Source organism: Bactrocera dorsalis, chromosome 2 (genome assembly GCF_023373825.1).
Source record: "Bactrocera dorsalis isolate Fly_Bdor chromosome 2, ASM2337382v1, whole genome shotgun sequence".
Taxonomy (NCBI): Eukaryota; Metazoa; Arthropoda; class Insecta; order Diptera; family Tephritidae; genus Bactrocera; species Bactrocera dorsalis.
Window position 1 is genome coordinate 80872186 of NC_064304.1, and position 26425 is coordinate 80898610.

Below are 26425 nucleotides of genomic sequence, written 5' to 3' on the forward strand. Positions count from 1 at the left end.
AAATAGAACAAACACAACTTTCCTATTTGGAAAACTCGGGAAGAGAAAAATGTTCTTAGAAAGTTTCGAATTTGAGTTTGAAATATGTAAGTAAGAGCGTTTATTGTTTGAACTTTCGATAAGATCTTCGTTTTCAGCTTCATAAATATGTGATCCTTTACTTCTAAGCCATTATACCATAGATAAACACACATATACATATACATATGTATATTAGATTCCTTGTGATAGCTACATACATACATTCATATGTATATAATATTTACAAATTTTCTCACAGCTTTGATCAAAGTGAACCTACCAAAAACCAATTTATAGGAGCGGTATGTTATTGTGAAACAATTGAGCTACAATTTCAAGCATCAAAAATGACTGTATCTTCGTTACAAACAAAAACTCGAATCTGTATTTCGGCAAATTTCCAATATTTTAAACCCATTTCCTGGACATACTAACAGGACAAAGCTCCAATCCACACCGCAAGGGCAGTAAAATCGGGATGACAGCTCAAAATGTGCGTTCTGTTGAAGTGACCACCTTATTATGCTGAACTGAATATAATGAAAACAAGTAAGGAAGGGCTAAGTTCGGGTGTCACCGAACATTTTATACTCTCGCATGATAAAGTGATAATCGAGATTTCATTATCCGTCATTTACATATTTTTTTTATTTTGGTTCCTAATGTATATATTGTATTATACAGAGAAGGCATCAGATGGAATTCAAAATAGCGTTATATTGGAAGAAGGCGTGGTTGTGAACCGATTTCACCCATATTTCGTACATGTCATCAGGGTGCTAAGAAAATACTATATACCGAATTTCATTGAAATCGGTCGAGTAGTTCCTGAGATATGGTTTTTGGTCCATAAGCGGGCGACGCCACGCCCATTTTCAATTTTTATTAAAAGCCTGGGTGCAGCTTCCTTCTGCCATTCCTTCCGTAAAATTTAGTGTTTCTGACGTTTTTTGTTAGTCGGTTAACGCACTTTTAGTGATTTTCAACATAACCTTTGTATGGGAGGTGGGCGTGGTTATTATCCGATTTCTTCCATTTTTGAACTGTATATGGAAATGCCGGAAGGAAACGACTCTACAGAGTTTGGTTGACATAGCTATAGTAGTTTCCGAGATATGTACAAAAAACTTAATAGGGGGCGGGGCCACGCCCACTTTTCCAAAAAGATTACGTCCAAATATGCTCCTCCCTAATGTGATCCTTTGTGCCAAATTTCACTTTAATTTCTTTATTTATGGCTTAGTTATGACACTTTATATGTTTTCGGTTTCCGCCATTTTGTGGGCGTGGCAGTGGGCCGATTTTGCCCATCTTCGAACTTAACCTTCTTATGGAGCCAAGAAATACGTGTACCAAGTTTCATCATGATATCTCAATTTTTACTCAAGTTACAGCTTGCACGGACGGACGGACAGACAGACATCCGGATTTCAACTCTACTCGTCACCCTGATCACTTTGGTATATATGTATAACCCTATATCTGACTCTTTTAGTTTTAGGACTTACAAACAACCGTTATGTGAACAAAACTATAATACTCTCTTTAGCAACTTTGTTGCGAGAGTATAATGAGTCAGCCCGGCAATTCGATGACCGGGAATCCGTTATAACAGCGGTAAAAATTGCATACAGTGAGAGATCCTTGGACTACTTAAATAGCCTGTGTGATAGCCTTCCGGACAGACTTTTTTTCAATAATCCTAAATAAAGGAGGTAGAACTATATACTAAAATCATCAATTTCTAAAAAATTAATAAACCATTTACACCTCTATGATTAATCTGAATAAATTATTATATTGAAACTAATCTTCCTATTCAAGTGAAGCAAATTTAAAACACCACATACATATAAAAACATTATGATTGGTATATTTTTCATTTTCACAACATTTTTTTCAAAATAGATCCGTCTTTAGACCCAGGCTCAAACGGAGTTTTTGCGATGTCTAAATGAAGAAATATTGGTCCTTATATTGAAAATAAAATATTTGCCTATTAAAGTGAAGCGGGGTATATACATAAAGGGTATATAAAGTTTTTCAACACCTGTAGGCTACTCTTAGCTTTCTGAGAAAGCATTTTCAAGTTACGTCACATTTTCCAGTTCCGGTATCAAAGATTAATGGATAAACCATGAATGTAACTACACAATATAATATTTACATTTTAAATGGATGTACATGTATGTATGTATGTGTGTAAGTATGTCAATATACAAATTCAGCACCTTAAATTTCTTCGAAGAAAAATATTATTTTGTTATAGTTTCCACTTGTCTTCGAAGATTTACGATCTTGTGCCTGCGAAAACAGGGGTCCAAGTTGTTTTTGTCATAAATCATATTAAAAGTTGGCTGGAAATTCAGCTCAGTGCGGCGTGCCAGCCAGTCCATTAATGGCGATTCAATAAATATCGAAATTCAAATCTAATAAAGATAAATAAGGGTGAGTAAATGAATGGAAAATTCGCTTGTTTCTGCTAAACGGACTCTTGCATGTGCGAATGTGTGGCATCGAGCTTGTGAAAAGCGAAATAGCTTTGTTTGTTTTCATAAAATATTCAGCTTGCCAGAGAGTGATTGCCACACTTTGAAGTCTTATAGACCCACATACTCATGTACATACATACATGTGTGCTTTCAAGTACATATTGCGTATGGAAAGAATAGATATAACAAATACATACACACTTATATGTATGTATATATGGTACATATATGTATGTGTGCACTTGGAATACTTTTTATGCTCTTGCAACATGTTGCTACAGAGTACAAAAGTTTTGTTCACCGAACGGTTGTTTGTATCACCTAAAACTAATCGACATCTAATGCTGAAATACCAGAGCCTATCTTTCCGTGCGGCCGTCCGTCCTTCTAACTTGACTAAAAATTGAGATACTTCTTTGGCTTCGTAAGAAATATAAATATAGATAAATATACCCGTATGTAGTAAGATGTTCTTCTAATTTGTTTAATGCACATATCTCCCAAACCACTTAAGCTACAATAACCAACTTCGTAACAAATCCCTTAATTACGCCTATCGCCTCTGTAAAAGTGAATGAAACGGAAGATAACCCCGACCACTCCCCATGTAACGGTACAAAAACTACTAAAAGTGCGATAATTCAATTCTCGAGATTGTATGGGAGGGCTTTATGAAAGCCGGAGTATAAATTGGACGATGGCCCGATTGATTTTAAACCCTTCCTTTCCTTTCCTTTCCTTTCCTTATAATATGTAGTATCTGTGCGTATCAAAAATGGGTTGAATCGGGTCAATTCTTCCCTGAGCCCCATATACCTAATATGCAGATATTCGAACTTCCGAGTAACTTTACTCTATATAACAGGTGATTGTATGTGAGATACCTCAATGCTACGCAGGAAACATTTTTTTAATATGTGGCCTGTTAATAGTATGTATTGGCAAAAATATTAAGATACCAACCCAACATCCATAGATTACATATGCCTTTCGTTTTTCTAACAAATCTTCTGCCGAATTTGTCGACCAGTGCATGAGTTATTTAGAGTATGTGTATATATAAAATTTATCAAATTTCGTGTCTCTGGTTGACGTTTCACACCTTAAGGTATTTCCCTGACTTTGATTCCTGCAAGTTGAAAGTGTATAGAATGTTCAGTTGCACCCGAACTTGGCACTTCCTCACATTACCTTTGATCGAATTTTTTAATACGTTCAAGAAATTGCTTGCAAATAAACCAGCTGATTTCCATTAAACATTAGTTAGACACAAGACTAATCAGTGAATATTTATGTGAAAGACTGCTCATAAAGTTTTGCATTTGAACAGAATTTCTGACAACTGACCCGCGTGACTGCTTGTTTTAAACACCATCCTGTGCCCAATTTTGTACTAATTTTATTCAGCCTTCAACTTAATGTCTTATCTCTCCAAAATCGCGACGTAATCTGGTTCCGAGCTGGCCAGTGATAGCTGTTTTATCAGCACATACAGTGGGCTAATAGCGGAATTCTGTAAGCAGTCTCTAGTCACTATTTGAGACATTTTCAGGCAAAGTCTTAATTTGTGAATAGTTACTATTCACTAAAGAGTCTTCAGAGTTAGTCTCAAAATATTGTCTCAAATTTGAGACATAATAGTTAGCAGGACACAAATCTAAAAAGAACTCTTGTTTGCCATTTTGAATATACTAAATAAAGATCATCATAGATGTTTTCGTTTTTTATATATTGTAAGCAACTCAAACACGAAAAGGTCAAAAATAAATCAATTAAACATAAATTTAGTAAATTTTATGAAACAAAGTCAAGCAACATATATTTTCATTTTTATTGGTAAATATGCTTTTAACTATGTTATTTAAAAGTTTATATTTGTTATCGACATATTTATCTCTATTCAATTGTAAAAACATCTCTGAATAATGAAGTATAATAGATTTTGTGACTTACAGAATAGCAAAATCGTCTCAAGTCACAAAAATTGTCTCTAACTTTAAATCTCGAATTTAGAGAATTATGACTGTATCACAGTACAGAATTGCACGGTAAATGTAAATAACCAGTTGCCTGAGGGAACCTATTCAAATGACCTAATCGCCCGGCCCTAGTCAGGCTTTCAATTGGCTAATTGAAATTTATTGCAATAAAATGTTTGATTCGCTTGTAGGTTGTTTGAACCATTCGCACTTAGATGAATATATTCATCGGAAATGAATGATTCTAAAGTAGAAATGTAGATATTAGGTTAGCCGCACAGAACACGAGTTTTGGAAATAATCTTCCCAGATTCTTAAATCTTGCCGCGATGTAATTCATAACAAGATAATTTGTCAGATCTACTTGACGTAAATATCAGAGACAACTGTTCATTTTAGCCGCTATACATATTATTGTCTAAACATACATATGTACGAGTATGGTCTACTAGTCTACCAAGAATAAAATACTTTAGTTCTTTCCGAATTTGTACTTCGATAGAACAAGGTATATTAAGTTTTCTACAAAGTTTGTAACACCCTGTAGGAAATATCGAGCCCTTTAAAATATACACATGGACCCTTTGTCTGTTCGTCTGTCTATATACTTATACGCGCATTAGTCCCTAAATTTCGATTATCAATTTGGAGAAATTAACTTATTTATTTGACGAAAGTTAACATTTAATTTCATAAGTCTGTTGGACTTAAAAATCTATTTTGTCCACTTTTTGTAATTTAATAAAAATTCTGGAAATTTACACATATTTGATCAAATACTTTTAACTTTCGCGTTTCCATTAATTTTCATTGTTTTCCATTTTTAATAGTGATCTTGAGCGACGGTTACAAATACATATGTACATATATACTTTTGCCAATATGTATTTTCGGTAGGATTTCAATTAGGCCGTTCCAGTCGTCCCAATTGATAAACGTCAAAACCTTCGCGATTCAGTCAAATGTCAAGGATATATGTTTACACTCTTTTTCAAGTGAGAGGAGAGTTGATCATCTCTTTATCTCTGATACGAAACATGTATTCCTATGAGCTACAATATATGTATGTATATGAAGTGAAAGGGGAACTGCAATTTCTCTTACAGTAATTTTTCTCTACATGCCCTAGTATTTACGTTTATTTTTACACTAACCCCTGTGTTAAAGCCCTTGAGAGAGATGGATTTATAATTTCAACCTGAGTTACATCGACTAAGCACTAGTACTCACCTCCCTCTCGTCGTTTTCAGGCGCATTAGCACCCAGCGAGCTTGTTTCGATTGATGGACTATATCCAAACGATTGTATGGCTGGAATGCGTTTGAGCACAATAGGTCTGTGTAGAGTGTTGCCACCACTCTCAGTTGCGGTTTGTGTATTCGAAGACAAAGATGTAGCAGAATGCGAAAATTCGTTATCCAAATGAAAGATTGTTGTCTGATCACTACAATTCGATTGCAAATCGTCGACAAAAGATTTCTCGCGCGACGATTCGATGGTCTCACTACTAAGCCATAACGGACTTTGTATACCATTCGACTGTGGAACACTTGGCAGAGATTGTGAATTCTTTTGATTCAAACCACCAGAAGATTTCGGTGACTTTAATGAGATCGGTGACGTTGGCGAAGTGGGAGATATCGCTTCGGTCAGTGATGCGAGTTGCTTAACAGAACACCGACACGGCAAATTACTGTCTGACTCGGCAAAGTCCGATTTCAGCGAGTAGTCACTAAAAAAGCGTTTTGATTTACTCCCAGTTATATTGTTGTTATTGTTATTTTCTTGGTTCTCTTTATGAATAGACACAAAATTTTGAGTATCACTAAAAGATTTATAGATCTGTTGTTGTGGTGGCACTGTCTTTGTAAAATTCAAGTCCAATTGTTTGTCGAACTCGAGGCAAGTGCTGGCATTACGAACAGGTGCCGATTGAGATACATCTGTTGTATTTGCTTCTATTTGTCCCGCATTGGTGACAGCTGGCACAAGGTTTTGCACAACTTTTTCAATAGTGTCCCGCTTTTGTTGTTGGGGGTTCTCACATTCAACAACTGTAGACTCGATTTCTGACTCAAATTCTTCACATTCGGCCACACAGTCTTCAAATTTGTCACTTAAATAATTGAATTTACGACAAAAAGTCGGTGTTAGCTTAATATTGGTGGCCGACAAAGATGTGGACAAGTCATATTTAGACGTGGTAGAGACATTTTGATATGCACGATGCAGACGCGTCTCACTAGCCGCTTTGCGACCATTGGCTAGTGACCTGGTGATGGTGGGAAGGCGCGAAACGCGTTCCGACTTCAAACGACCGTAACTATCGTAGCGCAGCGTGTGTTTCAGTAACGGCGAAGTTGCGTAGGCTACTGATGATTGCGAACTTTGGCACGACGACTCCGAACTTGCGGTAAACGGATATGCAGATGATGCGGGCTCCGAACGCGTATATTCCGCGTGACTCCTTGCCCTGCAGTTGTAGTTGTTATTGCACTCCCCACAGGCGCTGCTGCCAGCACTGAACACGGTGTGCGTGTCAGATGTGTCAGACGCGTTGAGCACACCGTTAGTTACAGTGGCGACAGAATTAACACTTGTCGACGCTGATTTTTTCCCGTTGGCTGCACTCGGTTGAGTTTGCTCGGAGTCTCCACAATTACGCCGTTTATTATTAATATTATTATGGTGATGTGTCGGTGGTGTTGGTGGTTGCACGGGTGACTGTTGTTGTTGGTGACGTGGTTGCTGTGGATGTGATTGCGCCTTTTGCTTCTGCTGCTGATGATTATTTTTGTTTTCGATGGCACACTTTTCATTGGCAATCGACGTTGCTACCGACACCGAGCAGCTGCTTTCGCTTAAGCTACGCGCGACAAATTTCGTTTCCTTGTCGTCGTTATTGTCTCTATCGTTTCTTTTTAAGCAGTCTTCTTCGTGGCGGCTATTTTCTTTGCTTCGCCGTGCGTCATCTGCTCGTCGCTCGTCGAGCTTATTTATTTTTGTTGTGGTGTTTGCGGACTCGCTTCGGGTATTTTTAACCGTTCCAAAGCAACTCAACAGCTCACAGTGTTCTGGTGAAACGGAACGTTCAAGAGAGCGCAACGATTGTGACCAACGTTCCTCGGTTCTGTTGGAATCCTCATTAGGCGTATAATTTCCTACGCTTTTGGGAATAAAAGGCGATAGATAGCTTGAAGATGTTTGCGTTTGTGGCTCAATCAAGACACTTGGATGTTCAAACTTTTTTACCTTACTTTGGATATTTTGACCATTGCTACAAATCTGCTCGCCGTTATGGAAACGCGTCTCCAACACACCCAGTTGGTCTTGTACTGACGCACTTGAACTCGAATAAATTGCTGTCTGATAGATAGTTCTTGCTTCGTGCTTTGGTTTGGGAGGTGGTTCTGGTGGCGGGGGCTTATATTTTTGTGACGACTGTGGCGTGTGCTGCAGGTGATTGGCAGCGCTCCTCACACTACCATAATCACTGGGTAAAGACGTAGATAGGAGACCCTCTTGACATGGGAATTTGCTAGAGTCGCGCGCTTCTGGTGGTAAGGTATAGGCGCTCCTAGCGGTACAAGTGCCGCGAATTGGCAGAGGAGCTGATGCGGTTATCTGCCCCGACGTGGGTGTTACTAAGAATGTGTTTGTTTCATTTGGTATGTATTCCAAAACAGTCGCGTTATAATGTACGCTGACGGGTTTGTCAATTGTATAACAACAAATGGCGGGGGAAGCACGACGCGTCGCTGTTGTTTTTGTCGTTTGTGTGGCGGCGGGTGTCAACAATGTTGGCAACAGACCACTCGTTCGCGCCGACGGTGTTGGCGACAACGGCGGCGACGTTGGCGGGGACGTACACGAACACGAATGCGAGTGCGAGTGCGTTTGCTTGCGCGACGGTGCGGGGGATAAAACGCGACAGTTTTTGGCTAATATTCTGTCTTGTGCTACGTTGTTGTTATTACTATTGCTGTTGTTTCTTTTGATATTGTAAAGTTTAGTTTTATTGTTGGAATTATTCTCTGTGGCAGCTGTTTCGTTAGCGGCGATGCACGCGCTTACTTCATCCTCATCGGAAACGAATCGGTACGACGACAGATCGGAGACTGAATCGGTGTTCTCGCGATAACATCGCGCGTAGTCCTCACCACTGAAATTCGGTTTGCGCTCGGCGTATGCGCCCTGAGAATAATCACCGCTAGCCATGCTACTTCTTTCTGCACAGCAATGTTCACAAAAGCCCAGTGTGTTTTTGGCAACAACTGTCGAGTGGGCCGTGTTGGCCGAGTTGGCGGGTTGAGTCGTTTGTATTGCCGACGTTGTGCTAACTGAGCATTGCGGAGCCGACAGTGGCATGTGAGATGGCAGCCGCGATAATAATAAGGGCGCGTGGCCATTATTTTGATCATTCTGATCGTTCGGCTGGCTGCTGGCGTATTGATCGATCAGTGGTTGCGTTGCCAAATCGCTAGCTGTTGCCAATGCTGTAGGCGTCAAAGTGGGAAGATGCTCAACTGATGAGCTCTCATTCAAATTTTCGTTGTTAGTATTATTGTTGTCGTTATTCGCATATATAAATTCGTTTTTCTTTGTGTGCGCTACTTCCAGTACATGCCGCCTTTTATTGGTACCATCACCATGGACTGCCAATGCCGGCAGTACATTGCCGATGATCATTTGCTGTTGCAGCGGCAGCGACTGCTGCTGTTGCTCTCGTACTGGTTGGTGCGCTTGGGCGTGCTGTTGCCCCAACAGCGTGTAGCCCCTTTCGCTCGTCGTATTTTGCAACTTCTTTGTTGAAATCTGAAGCTGTTGCAGGCTGTTTGCATACGGCTGTCTAGGCGAACGCGTCAACTGTCTCGCATCATCGACATCCGCGGACTCCAGCGATAGCTTCTGGTATTGCACCGGCTTCGGCCGTCGCAAATGACTCAAGTTCGGCGTTGTTGGCAGCGATGTCGAGGTCTTTTTATTCACACGCCCGCTCTTCTGTGGCACATCTCGTGGACCGGCTAGAAGCGTATGCTCACCGCAGCTTGCATATCGGCCGCGAAATATTGCCAAATGCGATGTAGTCGCTGATGCTGCCGTTGTTGTAGCGGATTGCACTGGTGCCTCTGTGGTTGTCCTAGCTGCAATTGTTGAAAAATAGAAACCAAAACAGAAAAAGATGAGACACTTGATTTAAAAATAAATCGCTGAGGCTAACAATAAAACACAAAAGTCATATTTTATTATTAAAGTTTTCACATACATATATACTCGTATGTATATGCTCGTACATATACTTATTTATATACATATGTGTAGATGTGCTGAGCCTATTTTTATATAGTAGTTTATTTTATATGTTGGGCGTACTTCCAGCTCTTGCGGAGGGATGTGGCGAAGAGGAACGCGAATGAAATATGAAATGTGTGCCAACTTAATTTACTCGGCATTTCGCGGCACGAGTGTGCATGTGCGTGTGCAGTTGTAAATATTTCTGAACGTAATTAATTCCTGTATTCGCTGTCTAGAGAATTAGTCTATTTTTGAAGCGACATTTCTCGGCAACATACATAAATTAAAAATAATATCTGTTGATTTTAAGATTTTCACAGTTATTTTGCAAATTTTAATAATAACAAGAAAAAACGTTAACTTCAGTTGTATCGAGCTGGAAGACCCTTCATAAATAAAAAAGTTTACACGCAAAGATCTGATTTTGATCGCTCGGCTTGGATGACAGCTACATGTATGTATGTATTTGCTACAGTGATTCAATCCGAACAACTTATTAGAATGTTATAGCAGTGCCTTGACAATGATCTGTTCCAAATTTCGTGAAAATATCTGGTCAAATAAAACAGTTTTCCATATAAGGCCGTAAGTGTGATCGGTCAATTTGTATTGCAAGTATACGATGTTGTAGTAATGCGATCTGAAAAATGTCTTTGTAGATCATAGCGAAGTTTTGGATAATAATCTGTGCTAAATTTCGAGAAGATATCTTATCATGGACTTGAATTTGATCGATCAGTTTGTACCGCAGCAATATCTTTTAGTTGTCTGATTTGAAGTTGTTCGATATCGACAGTTCCGACAAAGGAGTCGCGCTTTGGTAAGGTCACTATGGTATCACCATAAAATGCTCCAATTTATTGTTATTATTTTAAAGAAGTTAAGGACTCTCGTGACAGAAGTTTCACATACGGAACTTCAGCAATGCTCATTTTCATTGTGATTTCAAACTTGCAAACATTGTTGACGAGGGTATAAATAAAGTATTCGGGATCAATTGGTCTGTCTTAAATGTTATTTAAAGATTTAATATGCATTTACTAAGCTCTTTCTTTGAATGATACAAATTTGGCTTTTATGACTTATTTTTTATACCCTGAACAGGGTATATTAAGTTGCCACGAAGTTTATAACACCCAGAAAGTAACTTCGGAGGCTACACAAAGTATAATATAAATGATCAGCGTGACGAGCTGAACCGATTTAGCCATACCAACCTGTCTCTTCAGTTGCCGGAAGCTTGTTGAAACAAAACGTCGCCGAGATCACGAGCTCCAATTTCAGGCATCAAATAGTCGGTTAACATGGTGTGATAGTTCGCAAAATATCTTCACGAAATCACGAAATTTTTCATAGAATACAGTCGAAGGCAGAGCTTTCATCTCTGATTATATTTTTCAAATAGGACTACTATAGCATATAGCTGAAAAACTGACCGATTGAAATCAAGATAAAGATGTGCATATATGCTTTTATGATATGCACATGTGAACAGCATTACAGCTAAGGTAATTCTAAGTAGAAAATAGATTCCAAAACCTTACAAAAAAATTCAAAAAACCCTCTTGTCGCTGTTAACCATTAATTAAAAATTCAAAATTCATTGGAAATTTTTCAAATGTCCGTTCAATTTTCTAAATTTTTCGAGTTTCATGTTTTATTTTTGCAACAACACCTCTTAGCATTGTTTTATTTTGTGGCATGATAAGTTAAAGGAGTCACATACCGTTTTCGTTTAAGCCGGAAGCATGTGAACTTTGCCGAATTATCTGTTTTCGCTTGGTTTTCCAACACGATTTCGAGCTATCCGAGTGACTCGGACAGCAGCAGCCCTTACTCGTTTCGACCGCGGAGTCACTACTGCTCAGTGAACGACAGCGGCTCTTAGAACCCTCGCAGTGCTCGTCAAACGGCTCGTTCTTAAAGTTTTCGCTGTGATTGGAAGTCGCTGGTCTCAATTTTTTCGATTCGTTGCATTTAAATCTAAAAGAAAGTGGAATAAAGTTATTATTTGCATAAATAGAAATTCGGATAAGAGCGTTTTTCAAAAATTCTGCTCATATTGTGTATAATGTTCGTACACTCGCGGCGACCGCTTGTACGTGCGCCTAAAGGTATGCAAATATTTTGTTTTTCAAGCGTTTTATAGGGTAAGTGCGCCAGTGTTGGATCAGTGCGTTGGCCCCGAGTATACTTAGCAGGCAGACTACTCATACACTTGAATTGACATTAGCTGCGCCCAAGGCACACATATTAACTGGTTATTTATGCATAGGAGGAATGTATGTATGTATGTATTTAGTGTTTATAATTAAAAGTACGGAAAGTTGTGGGTGGGTCAACACAAACATGCGGGAGGAGATACAAGAAGAAAGACAAAGCAAACAACAACAACAATATGTATGTAAGTGTGAATGTTTTCACCTGCTCCAAGCAATTCGTTGTTTATTATCGCAAACACTTTGGGCACTCTCCCTCCAGCTCGCTTCATTTGAATTCAGCGCTCGGCGTTCTGTGGCAGAAGTTCGGCAAGTTTCTGGCATTTTGTTTATTCCTCCGATATTAACTGTAATTTTGTTCAAGTATAAAAAAGGAATTTATAATGAGTATGTAGAGAAGTGTGCTTGTATGCAAATAAACAAATCCACAGCACAATTGGGAGCTGACGGGTTTTAGGCGTAAAGCAGAATCCCCAATTACGGAACGTCCTATAAATAGAGCCAGCTGATAATGACAAACAATTCACATATCTATACACATATTTTTCATGTCTTTACTGAGATGCTTACACACATACAAATACACAAACACACACACAAACATAAAAGCCAACACGTCTAGAACTTCTTCGGGCAAACAACGCGAGGCATCACTTAACCCACATTCGCATGTCAGCGTGAAGTACGCATACGCACACGCACACGCCTCGCACTCGCGCCGCAGCATACCCGTACAGCAGCAAGTGTCCGCGCCGCGCTGGGACACATTGTTCATTTGCAAGTTGTTGCGGTTATTTTTAGTTTTAAACAAATGAACGCATTTTAAAGTGTTGACACGCATTGCACACCATGATAAATGACTCAGACCGGTGTTTGCATGTGTACATAGTACACATGTATGTGTGTATTGCACATCTTCGCAATGTTCAAATCAGCCTTCTTACACAGCGCATTAAAGCAAATCTCATTTTAGCAGAAATCACAATAATTTTTCCAACTGCTCGGTAAGTTTTTATAAATAATATCATGAAATAAATGAATCTTTGAAAGTTGTTGTGTATACATACATTTAATCATTAAATTAGCTCTATGGAAATAGTGTAAACTCATCCTGTAAAGGATATTCTAACTTCGGCGCAACGTTTTTTTTTTTTGTTTAATATTGAAAATAATCAAGTAGATAGTGTGGTACTAACTTAGACAAACGATATTTATGGGAGCGTATGACCAAATCATTACAGCACCTGGGACGACGTTGAACATTTGAAATCACTTTTTTTGGGGATTCGGAAGCTTTTGCCTAGACTTTATCATTTTGCTTAGAAAAACCTGCTTCAACGGTGAAAACTTTTTTATCTGTAAAAGTCTTCAAGCCTATTAACCGCATGCACTTTAGCTCCCGACTCCATTGTTAAAAAGCAAACTTTAAACTCATTATTATACATGATTGACACTGCAAACAAATTATGGTAAAAAATAATGTCTTCTTTGGGCATTCGACTGCCCTACATACATTTTAAACGTGTAGCGCCGTCATCTATACGTCGACTGGTGCGATAGAATCTGCTATCTTTATCGATTGTCCAGTGAGAATTGCATGACATTTCATTATTTGGAAGTGAAGTTATTGCGTTTTAAGTGTCAGTATGTTTGTGTTATCGGTGAGAAAATGAGCTTCGAACAAAGGCCCACATTAAATTTTGTTTTAAAAATAGTAAAACATTTACCGAAACGTTTCAATTCATGAAACAAACAAGTGCACGAGTGGTTTCAAAGTTTTCAAAGTGGTCGTGAGGACATAAATGACGATCAACAAGTGGGCCAATCAAAATCCATGATCATCGGAAATTCCATCGAAACTGTGCGTGAATTCATCAAAAATCAACCGACATCATCATTGAAGCTCATCGAAATGGAATTGAACATTTATCACATTTTGACCGAACATTTGGGCTTACGAAAGGTGTGTGCACGGTTTGTTCTGCACAAATTGACTGACGACCAAAAATTGCTCAGAATCCAACATTCGAAGGACATCATTAAAAAGGTCTAAAAGGACAAAAACTTCCTTTACAATATTGTGACTGATGACGAAACGTGGTGTTTCCAATACGATCCCGAAACGAAACGCCACAGTGCTGAATGGAAAGCACCGGGAGAGCCGAAACCCAAAAATCGCGCATGGAGAAGTCAAAAGTAAAGACAATGCTGATTTGTTTTTATGATTCCAAGGGTACTGTTCACAAAGAATTTGTTCCACCCATCCAAACCGTTAATGCGGTATTCTACCTTGCAGTTTTGAAGCGTTTAGTGCGCCGTTTTCGACGTGTTCGGCCCGAATATCGCGAAGATGAAAGTTGGCGTTTGTTGCACGGTAATGCGCCGTCTCATCGATCGACGGTTGTGACCGTTTATTTGACCAAAAATAACATTTTAACAATTAACCACTCCCCGTATTCACCCGATATAGCACCGTGCGACTTCTTTTTCAGAAAAATACATTTGTCCATGAAAGGAAAGCGTTCTGCAGACGTAGAGGCCATTCAAACGTCTTGCACCGGCATACTAGCGGTCATACCGGCCAACGAGCTAAAACACTCGTTCGACATGCTTTTGGACCGTGCAAAAAGCTGTATTGAAGCAAAAGGAGACTATTTTGAACAAAATAAATTGATTTTGCCGAAAAAAACATTTATTCTGTTGTTTTTTTTTTTTAAATACTGTTTGGAATTCACCTTGTATGACACAAAAATGATAGCAAAACTAAGTAAATATAATAATTTGTATAATCTTGCAACACCTTGCAACTGAAATTATAATAGTTCTGCTCACTTAACAAATGTTTGCATCACCTAAAACTAATCGAGATTGATAATTAGTTTTTTATAAATATGTAGATGAACATGCTAACGAGATGAGTTGAATTACGCATGAATTTCTGTCCGTCCGTCCATTCGTCTGTCCGTCCGTGCAAGTGATAACTTGATGACAATGTTTCACGTGTTCCTTGGCTTCCAAGAAGAGTTAGTAATTGTAGAAGCTAGATGTTTTTTCTAATCTGGTATGTGGGATTAAGAGAGTTTAAATTGAAATTAATAAAAATAAAAAAAATCAATTATGTTTTATAGCATTATTTTAAACCTAATAAGTATACTGACTTTTACCGTATATATCGGGCATAATGTACGGCAGGTAACGTAAGGTCTTGAGTATAAGTACTTCAGTAATGGTTAAGGTTGATGCATTCAATTTGTCTTACTTTTCATGTGATTTCATAGCGTTTATACTATTTAAAATGTGAAATGTTATCAAATTTAAGTGGATAACAACACCAACACCAAATCAACCAAATTAGCTCAACGACTAAAAGCGCGAAAAATCAATAACTAAAAGCGTCAGAATCATTCCATTTTGTATCCGGCATGGAGCCGATGCAAAATTACTTATTTCCGCATCTAGATACTAGACAAATTTCAATCAAGTTACCTGATATTTCTTAGTTACAGTTAAGTTAAGTTAACTTTAACTACACCCACGTAACAACTTAAATTCCTTTCATTTTCCAGTATACAAATCAAGTACCAATGAATATATCGAGGTAGAACTATGCAAAATAATACCTTTAAGGGAAGACATCTCAAGTCTATAAATTGTCAAAATCAGATGATAACTATTCAAGCCCTCATTTTGAATATGTGGAAAAATATAATTTATATTCGGAAAAAATCTTTTCCTGATAATATTATCTCTGTGTATCAACAACGGATTGATTTCGCTCCTTCCCTTAGCTTCCGCATACCTATTGGAAAGATTTCCGAACTTATCTTAATACATTTGAGTAAGTATGTTTTTCTAATAACGGTACATCTCTGTATCTAAATTAGATAAAATCGGGTTTAAGCTCCCATATAATTATAACAACATTTCAAACATCCGGATGACTTTAGTCCTCCTTCCTTAAAAGTCGAAACACCAAAGTTGCAGGCCCCCACTGCTAGTTTGTAAAAAAGCCAATATTGGGCAAAGGGAGAAAATTATAAAGCAACAAAGCGCCTGGAATAGATAGCGTACCAAACAGAGCCTTAAATGTAGCCTTGCGAAAGCATAGTAAAAAACCGCTTGGGGTTATTAATCCAGAAAGCCGGCGGATTGTCTGAAAGACCAAACGGCTTCATGAAAAGAGGTTCGTTATTGATGCACTGCAAGATACAAGACAGTTGTGCCGATAAGCACTATGAAATTGAAAAAAGAAGATTGCCCACCATAGGTGTTTGTGAGACTCTTTTACACCCTCAACTAAAGTATCTGGGCATAATATTACCATAGACTAAAGACTCAAATTTAAGGAGCATTTGGAATACATTTCAGATAAAACGAATAAAATTCTAAACGGCTTAGCAAAAAATATGGCAAATAAAATCTGCTTGCGATCCAACTGGCCATTTTTACCCGCAAATCCAATGAGATCGGTTATATGTACATATTCGACTTCAATGTGGAAAGGTGAATAAGCCGTGCTAATATTCAATATGCCACCCATTGATATCCAGGGTGTCGAACAGAACCCTGGAATAGGAAGAGAATAAATAACTAAAAGCATCACAATGTGGCAGCAACGCTGTCAAACCTCACCTAAATACCGGTGAATCCACAGACTGATACCGGACATCCATTAGTGAATGTACAAACGACGTGAGGACTTGTATTTCCACTTGACAAAAATATTAAGTGGACATGGGTGCTATGTAAACTATTTGGACAGATTGCATGGCGACATTAGTCCGAACCGTCGCTCATGTGTCAGTACTTTGAGAAATGGAAGCGGTAGCCTCAATCGTGACAAAACTGAGACTACAGCAGGTTAGGTGTCTATCAGTCCGTACCCTAGAGGACACTTAAAATATTTTCTCGCTCCTACTAAATAATACCTAAACCGGGGGGTGAGATATGCATGTAAAATATGTTAGGTTTAGCAGAATAAAGATCCGCACGCCGGCTTTAGATTCTTCCCCCTACTAAAAATATTCTTATGTGTCTTATGTGTATGTAACATAATAATTTCTTATAAATCATTTATCATTAACACTATCAACGCTCATATTTGTTAATTACGAATTTTTATTTCATTTCCAATAGAATCCCTTGGGTTAGAGGCGCTTGTCTTCTTTAGAAGCAAACGATTTTTTTTTCAAATAAGTAACAACATTGACGTGCTTACTAATTATCGGAAACTTTGTTATAAGTCGACCAAGGTCGCACGCGTCGATCTCTAGCAATTTCAGATAGCATGTGGCTACGTATGTATGTATGCGTAAATGAACTCGCTGCAATGGGCATCTATTTTCAACTTGTGCAGAGTTCATTTACACCTTACCTAAAAAATCACAGTTCTGTGTTAAATGTGCGTCGTGGAAAATGCCACGCGAGCTGCGTGCCCTGCAGCAAGACCAAAGGTGGATATCTTACGCTAGTGGCACTGATGGGCTCCCTGTATTTTCCGATAAGCCCGATGAGCAATTAAATTCTTTCCCACAACGCATAAATATCCGTTTCGTTCTGTTAACATTAATTACTTAATTCCTCCAATTCATTTCAGACTTTATTTATTTTCGGTGGAAAAGACCTAAAGTGTTTGCCGGCATTTGGTAAAGAAGAGATAATTTTAGTGTGGCCAAGATATATGTACGTACATGTAAGAGTTCTCGAAGGTAAGTAACCTATAAGTAGTGCATTTGTATATACGAAGATACACATATACAAACACAGAGAAGAATAAATTTAATTGAATGAACTAGGAATTGAACGATTCTAAAATTTTCTTCGAAACGAATATTCTTGTTGAAATTACCCAAGTATATTTTAGGCCACAATATACTCGTATAACTGGTCCATGCTTCTTTGAAAATGCACACCCTGGCCGTTCCTCATACTGCTTCAATATTGTATACAAGATATGCATTTGGTTTCTGGAAATGGTAAATAAACAAACCGAAATGACAACGATGACAGCCGACGGTGCAGACGGCATATAACCAGATGCAAGCAGCGCAAAAACAAAAGCAGGCGATGTTGTGTGGGTGGGTTAGCTCAGCCGCAAAACGTCTAATGCAAAGAAAATAGTAGAAGAAAGAAAACATAACCTTAAATATTCTCTACAATGCACACAAATATTTATGAACGCAAATAACGAATTCTTAGAAAACTCGTTCAAATATTTATGTGTGCATGTATACAAGGGTCAAAGATAATCTTTAGATTTTCAAGGTTTATAATTTCCAAAAATATCTACGAATGAACTTTCTTTTCGATGAAAATGTAGAATCGACTATTTGCCTCTTTATTTTGCTTACTTCCTGTACTACTGTTGTATCTGACTAATTTACAGAGGACTTCGCAGATATCAGCAATGTGAGTCAATGTGCCTCAACGGATATTTGAACAAGGTAAAACGTTAACTTTGGCTGCACAGAAACTACCCTTCACGGCAGTAATATGCTATAGTTTTTCGATATCGACGGTTCCGATGAGCTGCTTCTTGGAACATATTTATGCAGACGGAAATAGGGACGCGGCTAAATCGACTGAGGCGACGTTTTCTTCGAGTGTATATTGCAGTATTTAGGGAGCTGCAGGGTCTATCCAGGCTTTTTTGTTTCCCTAGAAATATATTGTCTGATATGGTTTCCATATACAAATACAAATTATATATTTATATACAAGTATATACATACCAATGTATTGAGAGTGACAAATTAGGTATGACATTGGCCTCGCCTGAATGGCTTTGAAATTTAGACGAGATCTGTGCCTTCTATCAAAGTTACACCCTTCTTTTTATTTAAGCTTTGTCTTTTTGACTACGTCACACAGTACTTCACCTTTTGGTAAAAATAAAAGTACGCAATTGATTTCGAATAGCAATTGCCCGCCTGAAAAACAACAAAGCGGCAGGGGCCGATGGATTGCCGGCCGAGCTGCATCAACTTCTTTGCAAAATATGGTCGGACGAAAGTATGCCCAACGATTGGAATTTAAGTGTGCTATGCCCAATCCATAAAAAAGGAGACCCCACTATCTGCGCCAACTACCGTGGGATTAGCCTCCTCAACATCGCATATAAGGTTCTGTCGAGCGTATTGTGTGAAAGGTTAAAGCCCACCGTCAACAAACTGATTGGACCTTAACCGTTCGATACCAAACGAGGTTTCAGACAAGGCGACTCCCTATCGTGCGACTTCTTCTTCAGCTGCTGGCGTATGCTGATGATATTGATATCATCGGCCACAACACCCGCGCCGTTAGTTCTGCTTTCTCCAGACTGAACAAGGAAGCAACGCAAATAGGTCTGGCAGTGAACGAGGGCAAGACGAAATATCTCCTGTCATCAAACAAACAGTCGTCGCACTCGCGACTTAGCTCTCACAGTCATCACTTTGAAGTTGTAGAGAATTTCGTCTATTTAGGAACCAGCATTAACACCACCAACAATGTCAGCCTGGAAATCCAACGCAGGATTACTCTTGCCAACAGGTGCTACTTCGGACTGAGTAGGCAATTGAAAAGTAAAGTCCTCTCTCGACTAACAAAAGCCAAACTCTATAACTCGCTTATAATTCCCGTCCTGCTATATGGTGCAGAGGCTTGGACGATGACAACAACCGATGAGTCGACGTTGCGAATTTTCGTGAGAAAAGTTCTGCGAAAGATTTATGGTCCTTTGCGCGTTGGCGACGGCGAATATCGCATTCCATGGAACGATGAGCTGTATGAGATATACGACGACATTGACATAGTTCAGCGAATTAAGAGACAGCGGCTACGCTGGCTAGGTCATGTAGTCCGGATGAATGAAAACACTCCAGCTCTGAAAGTATTCGACGCAGTACCCGCCGCGGGAAGCAGAGGAAGACCTCCACTTCGTTGGAAGGACCAAGTGGAGAAGGACCTGGCTTCGCTTGGAATATCCAATTGGCGCCACGTAGCGAAGAGAAGAAACGTCTGGCGCGCTGTTGTTGACTCGGCTATAATCGCGTAAGCGGTGTCTACGCCAGTAAAGAAGAAGAAGAGAAGAAGAATTGATGGGTTGACATCTAGTCTACATCATGAAAAGCATTTTGTATATTCAAGTTTGTATTACATACATCTACATTCAAAACTTTTCAAACACCTTTGGAATACAAATTCGCTCATATTTTATAATAGGTATGGAAATGTGATGATGTATATTTTGCATATCTGGTAATATTTTAAGTTTTGTTCGTTTAAATCTAGCAGCTATTTCTAGAATAATTTGGATCTGATCCTATGATTGTAATATTTGTTTGGGTTCCGTTCAAAAATGGTAACATTAGGTTTAGGAAACATATATCGACATATAATATATATTTCAAAAATCAAATAAGATTGAGTATAACATATAGCATTTCTCTCTTAAAGTTTATTATTGTGTGCGCAAAGAGGAGTGTGCGACACCAAATTATATATGTATTTGCTCTACAAAAGTGTCATTCCTCCCATAGCAAAATAAAGTGAATTGTTGTGGTGAAAGGCACAATGAAAAAATTCCTGATTTAACGCCGGGAACAGGTGCAACGGAAGCGGCTGAGAGCTGGGATATATGGACGGATAGAACTCGCTGGAGAAGGCTTACTTGTAGCAATGGACGTTATCGTTAGACCTCAGGCAATAAAAGGCTCCCGTCCCTCTCTTTACGTGGTGGTAACACCCATTTTTTTCTAAACGAGATCATTTAATTAAATCATAATAAAAATGTCAAATTATCATTTAGAAGCTGTTTTTGAGAAATTTGAGATGAGATTTTCCACTCATTTCTAATTTTAAATTGGACAGTTTTTTGATATGATTTACCCCAATTTATCATGAATTTCATAGCAATCATAAAAGAAAATACTAACTTTAAAAAAATTAATTTAGCAGAAAAATTTCATATTAGTTCCAAACTTGGTTAGATTAAATATTTGAAAGAAAAGAATCAAACGATAAAAATTTGAGATTATCCTACGATACTTTCTAGAGGGTAACCTCTTAGGTTTGATCTCTATAAACTATTATAAGTATATTTTAAGTATTAAGTTTTTTAAATCGAAGAATGAAAAGCATTTTGTATCTTCATTTATCAGTTGAAACTTACTTTTTTATTTTTTACTTCACTTGTGCCTTTTCGAGAAGTTGCTGAACTTCCATTGGCACACACACCCTTTGATTATAACCGATATACAATTACAACAATCACCCGCTTATTAACGCTTGCTCACCAACACATTTACGCTTAACAAAGTCGTTTACGTCTGCATTAAATAAAAAGGAAAGACACAAAAGGAATTTGCACTCTCTTTTTTGTGATAAAGTGTTGGAAAAGCGATTTTGTAGTGTGATTAATCACCTTGAAGTTACACATCTGTCCGTTGCATCATTGATATCTCACTTTTCGCTTTGCACGCTGCCGCCAAAACTTTTGCCAACTTCACAACGAACGGATTTATTAAAGTGACTTTCGTTTTGTGCTTAACGATCTTGTGCGATTGAGCCGCGGCGCTCGCAAATGAATCGCAGTTTAATTATTAATTACTTAACATTCATTTTGACTTAATGGCCGATTTATTAATTTGCATTTTTTGCTAAAATTACAATGAGGAAATCACCGCGAAATTCAAGCGACCCCATTGCGCATCGTCACGCGGACGCCCTGTTTCATGCCGTCGGTGTTCGACTAAATCTAATCTTTTCAATTTATCGTTGATATCTGCTCAGACTGCCGTTACCGTTTTTGCTGCTGTTGCTGTCGCTGTTGTCAGTTTATCTCCAACAAAATTATCGCGTTACCTTCAACTTACCAACTATCTTACATCACACACATAGCCACACATATGCACACACACTCGTGTGTCTATTTCACATGTTGTTTTAGTTTACCGTTTGAAAATGTGAGATAAAATTCGAGATGAATGAAGTGGGATTACAAAGTAAAAAGCGAATTTGTTTTTAAGTCTACTGCGCAGCAAGAAACTGCAAAAGATTATGCTAATACAAATCAATCAGTTGCCCTTCGTAATATTACATTTCGGTAATTATCTCAAACACTTTGCACAGTTTTGCAAAAAATTCATTTCATCACTCATTTTTCACGCCACTCAATCTGACCTGCTTCGCCGTAGATGACGATTAGCTTCTAATAAAAAAAGAAAATAAATTAATAAGAAACAAGTAAGGAAGGACTAAGTTCGAGTGTAACCGTAAATTTTATGCTATCGTAACTTGCAAGATTCAAAGATAAAATTTTTTTCGAATCACAGGTTGGCCGATATTTTCAGTATAAACTCCACATAGTCGGTAACTGGGAGCTTGAATAGTTTTAGTCCGATTTGGACAATTTTTGGTTATAAGGTGGCACACCTCATAAGCCCTATTATTGTCAAGTTTTATCTTGATATATCGATTGATTGGTTCTTGATTTGTATACAAGAAAGCGGAGGAATCAGAATTTAAAATTGTGTTATATGGTAAGTAGGCGTGATTGCAGTCCGATTTTTAGCCCATTTTCTCACTGTAAATTATAAATGCTAAGACCTTCCAAATTTGGTTGAAAGCGGTAAAGTAGGTCCCGAGATATATGTTTTCACAAAAATGTAGGTGGTGCCACTCCCGTCGTTGAAATTTGAAACCGCCTGCTATAAAGCCCCTTCATACCAACTCGGGTGTAAAATTTATTGGCAAGAAAATCGTGTACCAAGGTTCATTAGGATATTTCACTTTTTATTCAAGTTACGGGTTGAACAATCAGACAGACGGACGAACAGACAGATATCCGGATTTCAACTCGTCCAGTCATGCCGATCATTTATATACCATATGTATATCTAACTCAAGTAAAACATACAACCTTTGGGTGAACAAAATACTCTGTAGCAACATGTTGCAAGAGTACCTGTATAGATAATATTTGCAAACAATGCAATGCAAACAATCCCTTAACGCCGCTCGAGGTCCGCTGTAATGGTCCGCACACTCGATTGGTGAAATTGAAATTTATTGCATTCAATTAAAAGTATAAAATAAATGCTCTAATTCTCAATTGATTTATCGCACAGAATTAGTTCTCGAAAAGCCTTAGATATTTGAATCCTGAACAGGGTATATTAGGTTTTCCTTGAAGGAAACATCGGGAGCGCTATAAAATATATACATAAATGATCAGCATGACCAGCTGGGTCGATTTAGTCATGTTCGTTGATCTATCCGTCTATATACATATATGTGAAGTAATCGGTCAGTTTTTGAGATATCGTTCAGAAATTTTGCATACGTCTTTTTCTCCCCAAGAAAAGGCTTGGAGTATAACAGTTATTCTTTGACAACATAGATATCACGATAGCATTGTTATTTTTGACCGAAAACTTTAACCAGCTACCAAGATTGGGCCATCGTGACATCGTGAATTTAATAATGAGAAAAGGTAACATAGAAAAATGTCATATGGCCTACTAAATTTTTGGTAAATTCTTTCACATATCTCGAGATCCGCCCGATTTATTTCAACAAAATTTGGTACGTGACATTCCTTTGACGTTCTTATGTTACAATGTGAAAATGGGCGAAATCGACCTACAGCCACGCCTACTTCCCATATAACATAATACTAAATTCCATTTGAAACTTTTACCTTCCAGTATACAAATCAGGAATCAATCAATATATCGAACCAAAACTGTTCAAGCTCCTATATGTGGACCCAGGGCTTATAGTTGACTTTTTACCGAAAACATCGGTCAATGTGTGGGATATGTATATAATTGAAACTCTGCGAGAATCATTTCGTGATAGCCGTATGCCTGTGTATTACAAATGGGTTGAATTGAGTCAATCCTACCCTTGGCCCCCATATACCTAATGTAAAGATTTTCGAATTTCCGGGTGACTATACCGTATATATTGACAATATGTGAGTTATCTTAATAAAATGGATTTAGCATGTTTCTCGTATAACGGTGAATATTTGTGCTTAGAATGAATAAAATCGGATGAAAACTAGCCCTAGTCCCCATACAACTAAAAAGCCTTATGCGGGTGTATGAATTAGCCCCCACTGAATTAACCCCCACCGGGCAAAATGACTTAAGCCCCACCAATTTTACAACAAAATTAAAAATGGCGGAAAGTGGGGCTAAAGTCATTTTCGTGGGGATTAATTCTTTTTTTTTTAGTGGGGATTCTGTCATGTAAGAACCCCCACGTTTGGTGGGGCTTAATTCATTTCGGTTGGTGGGGATAAAAACATTTTCGTGGGGTTTAATTCATTTTTTTTTTTCGTGGGGATTCTGTCATGTAAGAACACCCACGTTTGGTGGGGCTTAATTCATTTTGATTGGTGGGGATAAAAGTATTTTCGTGGGGCTTAATTCATTTTAATTCCGTGATCTTTTATAAAAATAAATCAAACAGTTAGCAACGTAATACTTTTCACAGAAGAATTATGAACACCGGGGTTTTGGACCGACCAAGGATATTTTTTTTCGAGCGCTCGATTGATGTTGTTTAGTTAATCAATAACAGAAATTGGTTTTTATGTTATTTTTATAAAAATATGAAAAACTTCACAATCACTTCACTTTAACAAAAATGGCAAGGTTATGTTCGAAATTATGGCACAGCTGTTGTAAATTCGAATGGCCACTATTGATTCATGCACTGATCGTTTTCGAATTATCGATATTCACAATATAAGAGTCTGAACGAGAATTGGTAAAAATGAGAAATACATAATAGGAAAATTTATAATTAATTATTATAGCAGAAAGAAGAAGAATTTGGACACAGAAGAATTATGAACACCGGGGTTTTGGACCGACCAGGGATATTTTTTTTCGAGCGCTCGAAAAAAAATATCCCTGGTCGGTCCAAAACCCCGGTGTTCATAATTCTTCTGTGAAAAGTATTAAAATCACTAATAGTGCACATTTCGTAAAAGGAGAAACCATAATTTTGTAAATTATAAAATAATAGAAGAAAATTTTTCCTTTTACGAAAGGTTAAAATCACAGTGTATGTACATTTCGTAAAAGGAGAAACCATAAGAGAGTGTGGCAAACAATTTTAATAAATTTAAATGCCCTTTTTGTCGTCAAGATGTTGACGAATATTTACACATTTTTCTTTAATTATTTTCTTTTTCTCACATTTTCATATTTTCATTTAATTCTTTACCTTTTTTTTAAATATTACATACGTATGTATAATTGAATTTTTGTTAAAATTTTGATTTAAAAACTTGACGTTTAAAGCAAGCAAAATAAATTAAAAATGAAGTAAAGTGGGGCTAAAGTCATTTTCGTGGGGATTAATTCCTTTTTTTTTTCGTGGGGATTCTGTCATGTAAGAACACCCACGTTTGGTGGGGCTTAATTCATTTCGATTGGTGGGGATAAAATCATTTTCGTGGGGTTTAATTCATTTTTTTTTCGTGGGGATTCTGTCATGTAAGAACACCCACGTTTGGTGGGGCTTAATTCATTTCGATTGGTGGGGATAAAATCATTTTCGTGGGGTTTAATTCATTTTTTTTTCGTGGGGATTCCGTCATTTTTGGTGGGGAAAGATTCACTAAGAAATTGGTGGGGCTTAAGTCATTTTGCCCGGTGGGGGTTAATGCAGTGGGGGCTAATTCATACACCCGCCTTATGCACCTGAAGGTATTTCCTTAGCTTTAACCCTTGCAAGCTGCAAAAGTATGAAATGTTCGGTTATACCTTAGCTCTTCCTGACTTGTTCCTTTTTTATTATTATTTTAGTGTCGATGAGTTTGGAGGCGTCCTCATTGATTTGTTCTTAATAACTTTATATTTCAAATTAGCGCCATTACATACATATATCACTTTCATGTAGGAATTACTGGAAACGCTTGAAAATCTATTTAAAGCAATGACTAAAAAATTAGCAAATTATAACAAAATCCCACTTGCTCTCTCATGTTTACGAACACACACATAAAAGCATTCATATATACATACATATGTACATTTATATATATAGGGATATACATTAATATTTGTATTTAATTACACTGATTCATACTTATATTTTTTAGACCGCACCTTGACTGGTATTAGTTATGCCCACTTTGCCGAGTGTGAGTATTTGTTAGGCATGTCAGCTGTTGCGCCTTATCGTAGATTAAATACTATCAAGGAATCTTGAAAAATTCGCGTAATCCAAATATTTGGTTTTCGCATTCCTTCAGTATTTTCGCATTTAACACATTCTAACGGCTTTGTAATGAAAATAAAATGAGGTAAGTACGAATGCTCTTACAATGCATGATAAAATAGTTTTATAATCAAATTAAAACAAGAAGAAACGTTATCTTCGGCTACAGCGAAGCTATAATACCCTACACCGGTGCATT

The 26425-nt window shown here is 37.8% G+C and overlaps 1 protein-coding gene across 1 annotated transcript in view; it reads right to left on the minus strand.

The window, feature by feature from the left end:
• LOC105226650 (uncharacterized) overlaps positions 1 to 26425 on the minus strand; it is a 91355-nt gene that overhangs the window by 29378 nt on the left and 35552 nt on the right. Inside the window, exons 3-5 of the mRNA XM_029550361.2 lie at positions 12212 to 12353; positions 11514 to 11770; positions 5723 to 9636 (exon numbers count right to left, since the gene is read on the minus strand). Coding sequence (XP_029406221.2) covers positions 5723 to 9636; positions 11514 to 11770; positions 12212 to 12330 — 4290 coding nt within the window. The 5' untranslated portion in view covers positions 12331 to 12353. The remainder of the gene's footprint in view (positions 1 to 5722; positions 9637 to 11513; positions 11771 to 12211; positions 12354 to 26425) is intronic.